The sequence below is a fragment of the Meira miltonrushii genome (genome assembly GCF_003144205.1).
Source record: "Meira miltonrushii strain MCA 3882 unplaced genomic scaffold FA14scaffold_1, whole genome shotgun sequence".
NCBI lineage: Eukaryota > Fungi > Basidiomycota > Exobasidiomycetes > Exobasidiales > Brachybasidiaceae > Meira > Meira miltonrushii.
In genome coordinates, this window is record NW_020289943.1 from 1,653,735 (window position 1) to 1,666,779 (window position 13,045).

Below are 13,045 nucleotides of genomic sequence, written 5' to 3' on the forward strand. Positions count from 1 at the left end.
TTGCCAGCTTGATCCATTTTTGCCCGTTTTTGTTTTCTGAGTTTCAAAACACAAAACCCAACACCGTCTACATAGATTAGACGGGATAGAGCATTTTTGACTTTGACCATCATCACTGCGGATCTTACATTGAAGTCTTACCTGTCTTATTAGAGACCAGGCTCGAACAACTTTCAATTGTGCTGATACGATTTTCTCCTCTATCTCGTTCGAGCATCTATTGGCTTTTTCGAATTTCAATTCAGATCAATCGTAAGAATGCCATTTGATAAGCGGATAAGGCCAAAGAATGGCGTTTCAACAAGGAGCCAAAATCTTCTACGACATATGCTTTGTATATTGCTGTTCTCGTCCTTAATACTCGCCATCCTTGCACAAGCTGCTGATCCTATCGCTCCCGCTCAGGCTACCGCAGCTCCTGCTACTGGCGGACAAAATCAAGCAGGCAATCAAGGTGGTAATCAAGCACAAGGTCAAGGTCAGGGTCAAAATCAAGGCCAGAATCAGGGCCAAAACCAAGGGCAAAATCAAGGTCAAAACCAGGGACAAGGCCAACAGCAAGGTCAGCAACAAGGACAAGTCGCTCAAAACCCAAATTCATCTGCGAACAATTCTGTTTCTTCAATTCCTCAATCAGCCGCAGCAGGTGGAATCACAATCACTCAACCACAACAAACTGCAGCACAATCATACTACAAGATTGCTCAAGGTATCAGTGTTACGTTTGGATGGAACTTTACTAGTGTTTTGCGATATCCTAGCTCATTCGTTGTGCAAGCATATTGTTCTGAGAATCATAATACGTATACGATCGCTTCAAGCTTGGCTGGAACGGCAACTGCAGTGACATGGGCTCCGTATGATTTTGATCAATCGGCTATTCAGCTTGGACAACCACAACTGATTCAAGCAACATATCGATTGCAAATCTTTGACGAACGTGGATTGTCAGTAGGTCTGCAACCGGGCTTGTTTCAACCAAACACAAAAGTGGAATTCGCACTCTATCAACCAAAGCCATATACACCCATTTCTGCTGGTTGGATATGTGCTGGTTGCAATGGTGCAACACGATCAAAGCATGCTTCGATGTTTGTGCTGGCATCTCTGGTCGCTCTTGTCACGTATTTGATTCAGCTGTAGCATTCTGGGCTCTCTCTGATTTGTATAATACGGCAACTCGACCCATCTCTCAACTGCAATCCAATCGCCGCCAGCAATACGTTCAACACACACTTCGCTGTATATTTACAAATGGACAATATATTCTTATAATACAAACAGACACTACTCTCAATCTCCTTCTTCCAAGATTTCAACTCCATCATCATCAGGTCTAGGACGACGACGAGCACGTTCACGTTGTTTACGTTGTTCTTCTTGGATTCTGCGTTGTTTGCGTTCACGATCAGATGCAGCTGCAGAAGATGCACCATGAACGTTTGATGCACTTGTCGTTCCGCTCACTGCTGTTCCTGCTTGACTGGCCAAACTGGAAGAACGCATTCTTTTTGTTCGAGGCATTTCCCTTTCTTCGCCTGGTGTCTGTCTTGCAGCTGAGGGAGGTGGCATATCGCCGGCAGGTGTACGTCTCTTTGATCTTGTCAACGTTGGTGCTCTGTTTTGCTGGTCTAAATCATCTCCTTCATCCACGATCTCTAAACCATCCTCATCGTATTGTATTTGTTCAACCTTGCCAACCGGCTCTTCTTCCTCATCGCCTCGCTTGATCGGTGGAATGTTCTCCATATCCTCATCATCTTCGTTGGCCTTCTTGATGTTGAATGTTGGCAATTCGATCGCAGGTGCTTCTCCACTAAGATCAACACCTGCAAGACGAGCATATTCATCCAAATTGACAGGCAAGCGTCTCTTGAATGCCAAATCCAGACTATGACTATCTGTGCGTTCCATCGATCTCCATTTGGCGCGAATTTGAGATCGATTGCGGGACGGGAACATACGTGCAATCATTTCAAAATCACTTCCCCACATCGAAACAGCTTTCAAGAATTCTTTTGTTTCTTCGACATTCCAACGATCGTTTCTTGGTCGTGATTTTGCATGACTTGATGAATTGACAAATCGATCAGATTCATTGATATCAATCATTTCATTTTGTGCACCATATCCTGCATCATCATTACGACTTTGTTGTAAACTGCTTTCATCCAAGACAATCTTTCCATCAACGATACGAGTTCGAATGCTAAATTTCTTTTCACGTAAGGTGTGATGAGTGGATGTAGAAGCAGCACCAACTGACTCAGCATCCGATTGCGCACCATCTTCTCCATCTGTTGCGCTAGTGTGTCCATCATTGACGATACTCTCTGCATCGGAATGCTCAGACTGTTGTGCTTGAGCATCGTCCTCTGCACCGTGATCTGCACCTTGTGCACCGTTAGTGTTTGGTGCATCATTGCTGCCATTGGCTCCAGGACCGACTAATGCCGTCAACTCTTGCTCTGTTCGGAGATTGTGCAATCGCATCTGTTTACGCATTTTGACTCTTTCTCGTTTGTCATTTCGATGCTTGCGTGCGAGCTCGAATGTCTTTGCACTTGCTCTACCATGATTGAATCGAAGCTGACTCAAATCCAGCATAGTTGCAGATCGATTGTCAAGCTTCTCTTTAGCTGCATCATCATTTTGAGAACCGTGGTATTCTGCTTCATCATCGGAGATTGTTGGCTTTTTGGGTCTCTTGGCTGCCTTGCGTTTGGAAGATCGCTTCTTTGTGCCTGTTCCATCGCTTTCCTCGGATTCCTCATCTGAATCATCCGAATTGTTCTCCTTCCACTGTGCCATAGCGATCTCCCATTCCCGCTTTGCCTCTTCCGCTTTAGAGCGATATGATGCTCTTTCTGTTTCCGATAGAGCATGCCAGGCTGTTGAGATTGCTCCGCTTCCCTTCTTGCCCTTTCCACTTTGCTCATATTCGCTTCTGAAGATGAGGTATGCATTCTTGGGAGCAGCTGGTTGTCCTGATCGATCTTTGGAAGGCTGGCTACCTTTCTTGCTGGGACTAGCAGTGGCTGCATCATCATCTTCCTCCGAATCAGAACGACCATAAATCTCATGAAAAGCTTCCATTGCAATTTCATGCTCTTTCTGTAGTTGTTCTGCCTGCTTGACATACGGCTCACGATCTTCATGTGATAGAGCCTGCCAATCTTTACGTATTGCTGCGTTTACGTCAAACGTTCTACCCGAAGCACTTGCAGCTCTTTCTTCCACTTCCGATCTGTGTTCCCTCGAATATAAGGTATAAGCAGATGCGGGCTTTGCAGGACGACTGCCTCGAGGAGGCTTCTTGCGTTGAGTACTAGCATCACTTTGACGTCGAACACGAGTCTTCTTTTGTGTTTCGGAGGCAGGCTCACTCGAAGGAGCGTTCTCTGGAGTTGGTCCAACATCCTTTCTCTTCGAGGAAGAAGATTCTGCTGCAGGTGGCGGACGTGATGCAGACCGTGGGAAAGAAGGCGTAGGCGTACTTCTCACCAATGAACCTGGCCGTTCAATAGATTTCCCACGAGAAGAACCAGGTGCTGCAATCGGGGTAGAAATGAGTGTACCCTTTGGTCTTGATGCTGGAGATGAATTCACAGCAAACGAAGATGTGGATGAAGAAGGTGCAGCAGAAGGTCTTCTGATTGGATTGGAGCCTGAGGGTGGTCCTGGAGTGACTCGTTTGGGGAGTGGTCTTGGTGTGCCAATATTGCTCGGTGTCGAGATTGGTGTCGGAATGGCAATCGGACGGCCGACTTGCTTTGATGGGGTGACAGATGCGGCTTGCTGGGGTTCAATAGATTCATCTGTGGTCACTGTAGGTGCATCCGATGCTGATTGTTGTGCTCTTCCCTCATTTGAAGGTTGTGATGCAGATGGCATTGAGATTGCTGTTGCTTGTCCTGAACGTGAAGGACCTGCATTGCTAGGCCTAAAGCGAGCTTCAGCTGTTCTCTTTTGTACTCTAGAAGACATGTTGTTCCAGTCTCGTTGCACTACTCTCACTTTATCATTTTCTGCAATGAATGCAAAAGTGGATGGCAATTAAGGATCGCGTTAATAAAAAGTGTCAAATAATGATATGCAACACTAGCTTATGCTGCACACTGCACACACAGTCTTCTCAATGCAAGCCTCTGCATGTGCAAGCTTACATACACTTTAAGTCCGTGCAAGCAAAACCCTCCGTTGAGTCACTAAGCTCGACTCTCATTGCGGGAAGAAGGTATGCTATTCACCATCACCATCATCGATTTAGTTGACAAGGCTGCTTTCAAATAGTGTTATACTGTGTCCACCCGCTCGCAGGTTTCAGCGCTCTAAATAGATATCCGAGTAAGAGCACATCTGAAGAAGGTACACCTCAAAGAATCAAGCTCACCATCAATCTGGCAAAGAAAATAGGATCAGTGAGCTGCCCAGATAGGAACAGGTACAAGGATGAGTCACACAACAATCAATACTGACCAAGGACGGTCAACCAAACCAGCATCTGCAGGACATACAAAGAAGTCCGAGTCACAAGGTTCTTTAGACGCACTAACGTCTGCATTCTCGAATAGCCATATCGCATCAGAGCTATCAATCGAACCAGAAGCTTTCAAGAAGCTTGCTTTACAAGACCCAACTTCAGATGCAACGGCTGAGGTGGGGAAACAAAACGGCAATCAGCATACCGATGAGGTGGCAAAGAAGGCACCCGAGCAGAATGACACGCTTAGTCAGACAGCAAAAAGTCTAGGAAGCATTCTACATGATTGGACTTGGTCACAGGGAGGCGAAGTAATCTTGTCTTTGGGTCGAAGAACGCAGATAAACGATGAATCGGCTTCATCTGCCACGCCGGCAAAATCGCTTGCTGATGCGATTCCAAATTCTATGACCATGGGCGACAAGCTAGAGGATGTGAAGCACATCAACATGTCCCTTACTTCCAAAGAATTGTCTACCATAATACGGCATGTCAAATTGGCCGCTTCTCAGGTTGATTGTCAGGCAACAACGCTGTTTGAGCATCTCGACGAGAAGGAGAGGGAGCCTTTTGCTTTCATTATGGTCAGAAGGATACCTAGCAGTGCACAAGAGTTGTTGGAGCTACGAGTGGCAGTGGTTGGAAATGTCGATGCTGGTAAATCATCAACGTTGGGTGTGCTGACGAGAGGAGGCTTGGACGATGGAAGAGGAAAAGCTCGTGTGAATCTATTCAGGCACAAGCATGAGATCGAGTCAGGAAGAACGTCAAGTGTCGGTATGGAGATTCTAGGATTCGATGTAGGAGGTGGAGTCGTGATGAACATTGATGCCAAAAATACCTCGGAGCCAGGCAGGAAGATGAGCTGGGAGGAGATCTGCGAGAAAAGTGCAAAGGTGGTATCATTTATTGACTTGGCAGGACATGAGCGTTATCTAAAGACGACTGTCGGTGGTCTGACCGGGTGCTTGCCTGACTTTGTCATGCTTATGGTTGGTGCCAATGCAGGTCTGATAGGAATGTCGAAGGAGCACTTGGGTGTAGCATTGGCTTTGGCTGTGCCTGTTCTGGTCTGCATCACAAAGATTGATATGACACCACCACACATCCTGGAAGCTACTATCAAACAATTGACAAAGATTCTTCGCTCGCCAGGGTGTAGAAAGACGCCAATCTTTATCGAATCTCCAGAACAAACGGTCGATGCAGCTTTGCGACTGGGTCATGAACGAATCTGCCCCATTTTCCAGATCTCCAACGTCACAGGTCACAACTTGAACCTGCTCCGTTCGTTCCTCAACATTTTGCCGCAAGCCAACGCTGCCAAATTCTCGCCAAATGCTCCCTTCAAATTCCAGCTGCAGGATGTTTTCTCTGTGCCATTCGTAGGCTGTGTGGTCAGTGGGGTAGTACTGTCTGGTATGGTCAAGGTTGGAGACAATCTAATCATTGGTCCTGATACGTTGGGTCAATTTACCAGCACAAGTGTTCGTTCAATTCAACGGAAGCGAGTGAATGTTGAAATGGCAACGGCAGGTCAAAGTGCAAGTTTTGCATTGAAAAAGATTCGAAGAAATCAAGTTCGAAAAGGAATGGTGATGATGTCAAAAGCGGTTGAAGGTCAACCGCCTCCAAGGGCTGTGATGACATGTGATGCTGAGATCTTGTGTTTGTATCATTCAACAACGTTGAGTGTGGGAAGTTGCATGGTCTTGCATGCGGCAAGTATTCGACAGACTGTTCGTATCACTCAGATTGCCAAATTGGACGCACAGGGAAATATCGTCAGCAGTACATGGCCAAATCAGGCAAATAAGGCAGGTCAAAATACGAGCGACGGTTCAACGGAAGCGGGAAATGCATCTGAGTCAGTATCGAAGAATGGAAAGCAGACAGGAATGAATGAACCCACTTCCTCTTCGCCGGACAAGCCAGTCGTACGTACGGGAGATCGTGCTTTGCTACGGTTGCAATTCATTCGAACGGCAGAATATCTGGAGCCTGGTCTCAAACTCATCACACGAGAGGGCAAGACGAAACTCATTGGTGTTGTACGTGCAGCTGGACAGACAGGTCCGCTCAGCGCAGATATTATCCCAAAGAATCGGCCCGCAGGTTCGAATGAGTCAGAGGCTAATGCTTAAAGAGGGAATATGCTGAGTCAATGGGAGGTTCTTCTATTATTTGCTCTACTCATGTACAGTTACGAAGTTGGAATAGCAACATGTAATAATTACAACAATTTATCTCCAATTGCCTTTTTTGGTGTTTACGGATCCAAACGTTTAGGATCACGAGGGAACATGCTTGCTCTACGAATGTTACCCAATCCCAAATAGAACATCACCACACGTTCCATACCAATACCCGCTCCAGCATGTGGTGGACATCCGAATCGGAATGCGTTGAGGTAAGCTTTCATATCTTCAGGTTGAATACCTGCTTCCTTCATTCTGCCTTCCAACATGTTTGCATCATGAACACGTTGAGCGCCAGAGAGAATTTCTTGACCACGGAAGAAGAAGTCGTACGATAAACTGTAATTTGGATTGGCAGGATCAGGCATCGTGTAGAAAGGACGAATTGCCAATGGGAATTTGTCCAACATGAAAAAGTCACTCTTGTACTTATCACGAACGGCTTTACCCAAAATTCTTTCTTGCTCTGTACTTAAGTCATCATAATCACCAATCTCCTGGCCTGCCTCACGTAAAATCTTGACAGCTTCAGGGAACTCCAATCTTGGCATCACATCAGGCACCAAGAAGTCATCAACTGGGAATTGCTTGCGGACAGTTTCGATCTCTTTGGCGTATCTCTTTGGCAATTGTTGGAAGATGAAGGTGAACAAACCTGCCAAGGTGTCCAAAACTTCGTGGTAGTGTTCATCAAATGCCATCTCCAAATCCAATCCTGTGAATTCGGTCATGTGTCTTGGTGTGTTACTGTCCTCAGCACGGAAGACTGGTCCAATCTCATACACACGTCCGAAATCAGCAGCGATGGCCATTTGCTTGGCCAGTTGAGGGCTTTGTGCCAAGAAAGCGTTTCCTTTGAAGTAAGACACTTTGAAGACGCTTGCTCCACTTTCCGTTGCTGCTCCTTGCAATTTGGGAGTGTGAATCTCGACAAATCCTCTGTCGTCCAAGAATTCTCTGAACAGCTTGCAGACACCATGTTGAATACGGAAGATGGCTTGATTGGTTGTCGTTCTGAGATCCAAAACACGATTGTCCAATCGGGTGTCGATACCGATGCTTGGCATTGGTCTGTCTGTGCTTTGACTGGCTTGGATCTCATTCTCTGATCTTGTAGCATCGTCAACGTAGAATGGCAATTGCTCCTTCAAAGCTAAACGAGAAATGGCGTGCAGTTTGGAGATCTTTACCTCTGCATCCTTGGCTGTAACTGTAGCTGATTCGATAGGCTTAGCTACTTTTGAGACCACACCTTCCACAAGCACAATCGTTTCCGACTCTAATCCTGCTGCCCACTTGACCATTTGTTTAGAGACCTTTTCTGGCGTTTGTGTCAAAATTGCTTGAACACAGTCGAATCTACTACGCAAAGTCAAGAAGACCATCTTTGCAGAAGGTGATCTTGAAGTTTGAATGCGTGCCGAGAAGGTGACAGTCTTGCCATCATTTCCGGCGTTGATATCGGTCAAGCTGTTGAACGTACGTCCCGTTCTTTCTTGCGATTGATTCAAAGGAAGATCACCATAATTTTGTTGAGCAAAATCAACTTCAGATGCCTCCTTTTTTTCCTTCTCAGCTGCTAAACGTGCTGCAGTTTCGGCTTTTTTACGTTCTTTTTCTAATTTTGCAGCACGTTTCTTCTTTTGATTGTCGGACAGAGGTGTTCCATCTTCATTTCTCTCTTCTTCCAAGATTTGTTCGATTGGTTTCGTCAGATCCATTATGAATGCTGGTGGGAAAAAGAAGAAAAGTTTAAATTTAGTGTCGCGCACGCATATAAATCTTCCTGCCGCGTGCGTGAAGCACAGAGGAGTCACAATCGTGACTAAGTCCATCCTCATATTCCTCGGAATTGGGAACAACCCCTCCGAAGTGAACTTGGCTGATTCAGGTTGAGATGATCAGTTGGGTTTATTCGAGTACTGACTATTTTTGCGGGGATAGTGAACTTCCTAAGACTTCCATGGCCAAGTTCACTATATCTGTTCTAAACTCAGATGAAGTCGCAAAATGTCATAACATTCACTGATTAGAGAGCAGGTACAGGGGTTGAGCATACACGCAGAATCACTTAAAGACCTTACCGAACAAAGGCGTTGCTACTTTTTCATCATGACCAGGAACGATCAATCCTCCAGTAGCTTTTTCCAAACGTTTAACTCTTTCATTGCTTGAGAACCATGCTTGATGATCACGAGCGAGCCATCCTTGTGGAGTGCCATGATAATTCTCTTGCACATGTGCATGATCGGATAAAAAGACAAACGTCCCACTTTCGATCAGATTGATTTGCAAGCCACACAAACCGGCGGTATGACCGGGTAACCAATGCAAAGTCATACCTGGAAAGATGTCCAATTCACGATCATCGAATACCTTCCAATTCAAGTCCAAGCTGAGGTAATGCTTTTGATATACTGCATCATCAGCACCCGTTGCAGCAGAATAGAAAGCACTTTCAAGCTCAACCTTGTGCACCCAAATCGGAACGTCTTTACCGATCCAATGAACCAAACCACCAGCATGATCGAGATGCAAATGACCAATGATGACTTGTTTGACATCATCGATATGATAGCCAACCTTTGCAATGGCAGCATCTAATTCATGTTCAGGTTCATAACGTGAACGAGCAAAGATGTCAGCAACGGGCATACCCCAAACCTCTGGATAATCACGACCACAACCTGTTTCCCATAAAATTAAACCTTCGGTTGGATGATCGATCAGTACAACGTACATTACCAAATCACGACGTTCGGGTTTGCCATTTGGACCGGCAGGATTGCTGGCCGTTGAGGTATTGGCACCACGTAAGAACCAACCCGCATCTGCTGCCAGAAAACCAACGGGTAAAACAAACACCTTTGTACCTTCTGGTGCACGATTGAGCACTTGCGGTAAGATGATGTTTGGTTGAGCTTGTGATTTTGTTAAATTGAGAGAAGTCATTGTGTGATCCGATTGATTGATGGTGGAGAGAAGCATTTATTCATTCATCCATCAACAAACCTAATCAAGGTATAAAGCAGTGTCATTCTTAAACTCTTCATGACGCAATGAATTAATAGAGAGGGTCATATGATAGTATCATTCCATGTCCGATGTACCTTTGTCATTATTTCTTGTCAGTGATGAACGTTTGGGCTTTTGTCCGGGCCGCCTGAAGACTGTTTTAGCGCATGACAAGTGGAGTCCAAGAAGTGGACCTCTGTGTCGTACGACTAAAACTAAAGGTCTTATGACAGTATAGTTGTGCTCAACTTTAAACGACTAGCTTCGATCGATTAAATGCTTGATTGATTAATTCAAATTAGCTTCTTTCCCCACATCTATCATTCCTCGCCAAGAATGACATCTTCAACAACAATGAAAGCTTTGGTGATCAAAGCACCATATCAAGTAGCAGTGGAAGATCGTCCAATCCCAACGATCAAAGAAGATACAGACGTTATCGTCAAAGTTCGAACGGCAGGATTATGTGGAAGTGATCTACATTTTTATCATGGTCATATGGTTTTACCCAGATTAGATTTCATTCTTGGTCATGAATTCGTTGGTCATGTATGCGAAGTAGGATCAAAGATCAAAAACTTCAAGAAAGGTGATCTGGTTGTTTCACCTTTTACGACTTCATGCGGAGAATGCTTCTTCTGTCAACGTGGTCAAACGGGACGTTGTTCAAAGGGAAAAGTGTATGGAAGTATACCTTTGGATGGCGCTCAAGCTGAATATGTTCGTGTGGAATTAGCAGATTCAACACTTTACCCTGCTCCAACCACTATCCCGGACGAATGCTTGATCACAATGGCCGATATTGCACCGACGGGTTATTTTGTAGCTTCAAACGGCTACAACATCTTGACAGAATTCGAACGCAAGAAACCCACAACTTGTGTGGTTGTCGGTTGTGGGCCGGTAGGATTGTGTGCAGTCACAGCTGCAACTTCTTTCTTTACTGATGTTTATGCGATCGATCAAGTGGAAGATCGATTGGTAGAAGCAAAGAAACATGGAGCAAAAGATGCATTCAACTTAAATGATGACGTTGAATCAAAGATCAAACAGCTTACAGAAGGCAGAGGTGCAGATGTGATTCTCGAAGTCGTTGGTGTAGAAGCAGCTTTGCATCTATCTGTCAAACTCGCTCGTCCATTTGGCGTGATCAGTTCTTGTGGCATTCATACCAAACCAGTCACTCTTCAGGGATTGGATTTGTACAACAAGAATTTACGTATGCAATTCGGCCGCTGCCCCGTTCGTACCTACTTTGAACCCGCTCTTGAAATGGTTGGAAAACATCAAGACATTTTCAAGGAATTCGTTCAACATTCCGTTCCGATTGATGAAGCTGTCAAGTATTATGACTTGTTTGACAAGCGAAAGGTACGCAAGACTGTCTTTACGTTTTGAATCTCTTGTGTAGTACCTACCTTGTTGAAATGAAATTGATGTACCGGACCGAAGACTTAGCGTGCATTTCCGATTTCTATCGGAAAATCAAAAGTGTGGGGTTGTGGCCAACGGCTTTTGAATCAGGTCACAAGCCACTTTAGCGTCTTCATTAAACTTACAACCGGCGCCGTAGAACATAAAACTCTCTTCTGTGGAGGGTAAAGTGCACATCCATCTTCCTCCTCATTTCCTAAACTTTATCTGATCCTTCTCTCAACGGATTAATTGCCGTAAAGTCCTTTGTGCTTTAGCCAACGTGGCAGCTCAATCCCTCTTTCTTAACAACCACAACAATCATAAAAATCACATATCATTCAAAATCATAATAATGCCTTCCACAACAATCAAGGTAAGTAGTATAATGAGAACTTGCCTATTCAATTGCTAATCTCTTTCTCCTCTCCCTTCTTGCAGCTCAAAGATCAATCCTTGTATGTCGACAAAGCCGTAATCGATGGCCAACTTGTCGAAGCCATCTCGGGCAAACGGTTCGATGTTGAAGATCCATCAACTCGTGAAGTGATCGGTTCTGCACCTGAGATGGACACCAAAGATGTAGAACGATCAGTCACTGCTGCTCAAAATGCATTTCAAACATTCCGTAAGGTTTCGGGTCGCGAACGTGCAAGAATGCTGAGAGCATACAATGACATCATCCTTGCCAACGCGGAAGATTTTGCAAAGCTCATCGTTGCTGAAAATGGTAAACCTCTCAAAGAAGCTCAAGCTGAAGTTGTGTACGCTGCAAGCTTCTTGGAGTTCTTCTCTGGAGAGGCCGAACGCACAAACGGTCTTACGATTCCGGCTGCCAATCCTACAAGTCGTATCATCACGATCAAACAGCCTATCGGAGTTGTGGCATCCTTGTGCCCATGGAACCTGCCAATCGCAATGGCTGCCCGCAAAATTGCAGCAGTGATTGCTTCAGGTTGTACGACCGTCGTCAAGCCAGCAGGTGAGACACCATTTGCCACATTGACTTTCTGTCACTTGGCTGAAAAGGCTGGTATCCCAAAAGGTGTCGTAAACTGCATCACCGGATTGAAGACAACCGCCGAGATCGGAAAGGCCTTGTGTGAAGAACCAAGAGTAAAGAAGATCAGTTTTACAGGTTCAACGGCTGTTGGAAAGCTTTTGGTGAAGCAAAGTGCAGACACACTCAAAAAGATGTCTTTGGAACTTGGTGGTAATGCACCTTTCATCGTTTTTGAAGATGCAAATTTGGACGATGTCATTCCACAATTGTTTGCTACTAAATTACGCAATTGCGGTCAAACATGTACGGCTGCCAACCGTATCCTTGTGCAAAAGTCGATCGTACCTGACTTTGTCAAGCGTTTGCAAGGTGCAATCGAGAAGATCCCGGTCGGAGGAGGAAAGGACCCTAACGTTGGTCTTGGTCCTTTGATGTCAGAGCGAGGTGTCGATAAAGTCAAGACGCATGTTGATGATGCGCTAGGCAAAGGTGCTACGCTTTCATGGCAAGCCGACAAGTCCAAGTATATCAAAGACGAGTTCAAGAACGGCTTCTTCTATCCACCAACGATCATCACTGGTCTGACGTCCGACATGCAAATCTGGAAAGAAGAGAGCTTTGGACCTTTGAGTGCCATCGGCATTTTTGAAGATGAGCAAGAAGCATTACAGAAAGCCAACGATAGTCAAGTCGGTTTGGGCGCTTACTTGTTCACCAAGGATATCGATCGAGCATGGAGAATGGCAGAAGAGATTGAGACCGGAATGGTGGCCATCAATCATGGAATGCTAAGTGCCGCTGAAGGTGCATTTGGCGGCGTAAAAGAGAGCGGATATGGTAGGGAAGGGTCTGTTCTAGGATTGGATGACTATTTGCAAATTAAAACACTCAACTTCAGAGTGGCACCTGCAAAGTGAGAGTGTGTATGCTTTC

General features: G+C 45.3%; 7 protein-coding genes across 7 annotated transcripts; 4 read left to right on the forward strand and 3 right to left on the reverse strand.

Moving 5' to 3' along the window:
- Positions 1-549: 549 nt before the first annotated feature.
- On the forward strand, positions 550-1,071 carry FA14DRAFT_112196 (uncharacterized protein; the record flags this gene model as incomplete). Its single annotated transcript, XM_025495972.1, has 1 exon — positions 550-1,071. A coding segment is annotated over one exon (522 nt), but the record flags the coding sequence as incomplete, so codon positions are not given.
- Positions 1,072-1,154: 83 nt separating this feature from the next.
- Positions 1,155-4,058, reverse strand: FA14DRAFT_159332 (uncharacterized protein). Its single transcript, XM_025498164.1, has one exon. The coding sequence runs from the start codon at positions 3,985-3,987 to the stop codon at positions 1,294-1,296; it is 2,694 nt and encodes an 897-aa protein (XP_025357454.1). The 5' UTR covers positions 3,988-4,058; the 3' UTR covers positions 1,155-1,293.
- A 236-nt stretch (positions 4,059-4,294) lies between these two features.
- Positions 4,295-6,690, forward strand: FA14DRAFT_10627 (P-loop containing nucleoside triphosphate hydrolase protein). Its single transcript, XM_025495777.1, has 2 exons — positions 4,295-4,347; positions 4,410-6,690. The coding sequence occupies exon 2, from the start codon at positions 4,453-4,455 to the stop codon at positions 6,625-6,627; it is 2,175 nt and encodes a 724-aa protein (XP_025357455.1). The 5' UTR covers positions 4,295-4,347; positions 4,410-4,452; the 3' UTR covers positions 6,628-6,690.
- Positions 6,691-6,752: 62 nt separating this feature from the next.
- Positions 6,753-8,402, reverse strand: FA14DRAFT_176455 (aspartyl-tRNA synthetase; the record flags this gene model as incomplete). Its single annotated transcript, XM_025500672.1, has 1 exon — positions 6,753-8,402. One exon carries the CDS (start codon positions 8,400-8,402, stop codon positions 6,753-6,755), a length of 1,650 nt encoding a protein of 549 aa, XP_025357456.1.
- Positions 8,403-8,748: 346 nt separating this feature from the next.
- Positions 8,749-9,633, reverse strand: FA14DRAFT_117334 (Metallo-hydrolase/oxidoreductase; the record flags this gene model as incomplete). Its single annotated transcript, XM_025496226.1, has 1 exon — positions 8,749-9,633. The coding sequence occupies one exon, from the start codon at positions 9,631-9,633 to the stop codon at positions 8,749-8,751; it is 885 nt and encodes a 294-aa protein (XP_025357457.1).
- A 399-nt stretch (positions 9,634-10,032) lies between these two features.
- Positions 10,033-11,148, forward strand: FA14DRAFT_187285 (GroES-like protein; the record flags this gene model as incomplete). Its single annotated transcript, XM_025501586.1, has 1 exon — positions 10,033-11,148. One exon carries the CDS (start codon positions 10,033-10,035, stop codon positions 11,092-11,094), a length of 1,062 nt encoding a protein of 353 aa, XP_025357458.1. The 3' UTR covers positions 11,095-11,148.
- Positions 11,149-11,464: 316 nt separating this feature from the next.
- On the forward strand, positions 11,465-13,029 carry FA14DRAFT_170041 (succinate-semialdehyde dehydrogenase; the record flags this gene model as incomplete). Its single annotated transcript, XM_025500254.1, has 2 exons — positions 11,465-11,485; positions 11,551-13,029. 2 exons carry the CDS (start codon positions 11,465-11,467, stop codon positions 13,027-13,029), a joined length of 1,500 nt encoding a protein of 499 aa, XP_025357459.1.
- Between the last annotated feature and the right edge of the window lie 16 nt (positions 13,030-13,045).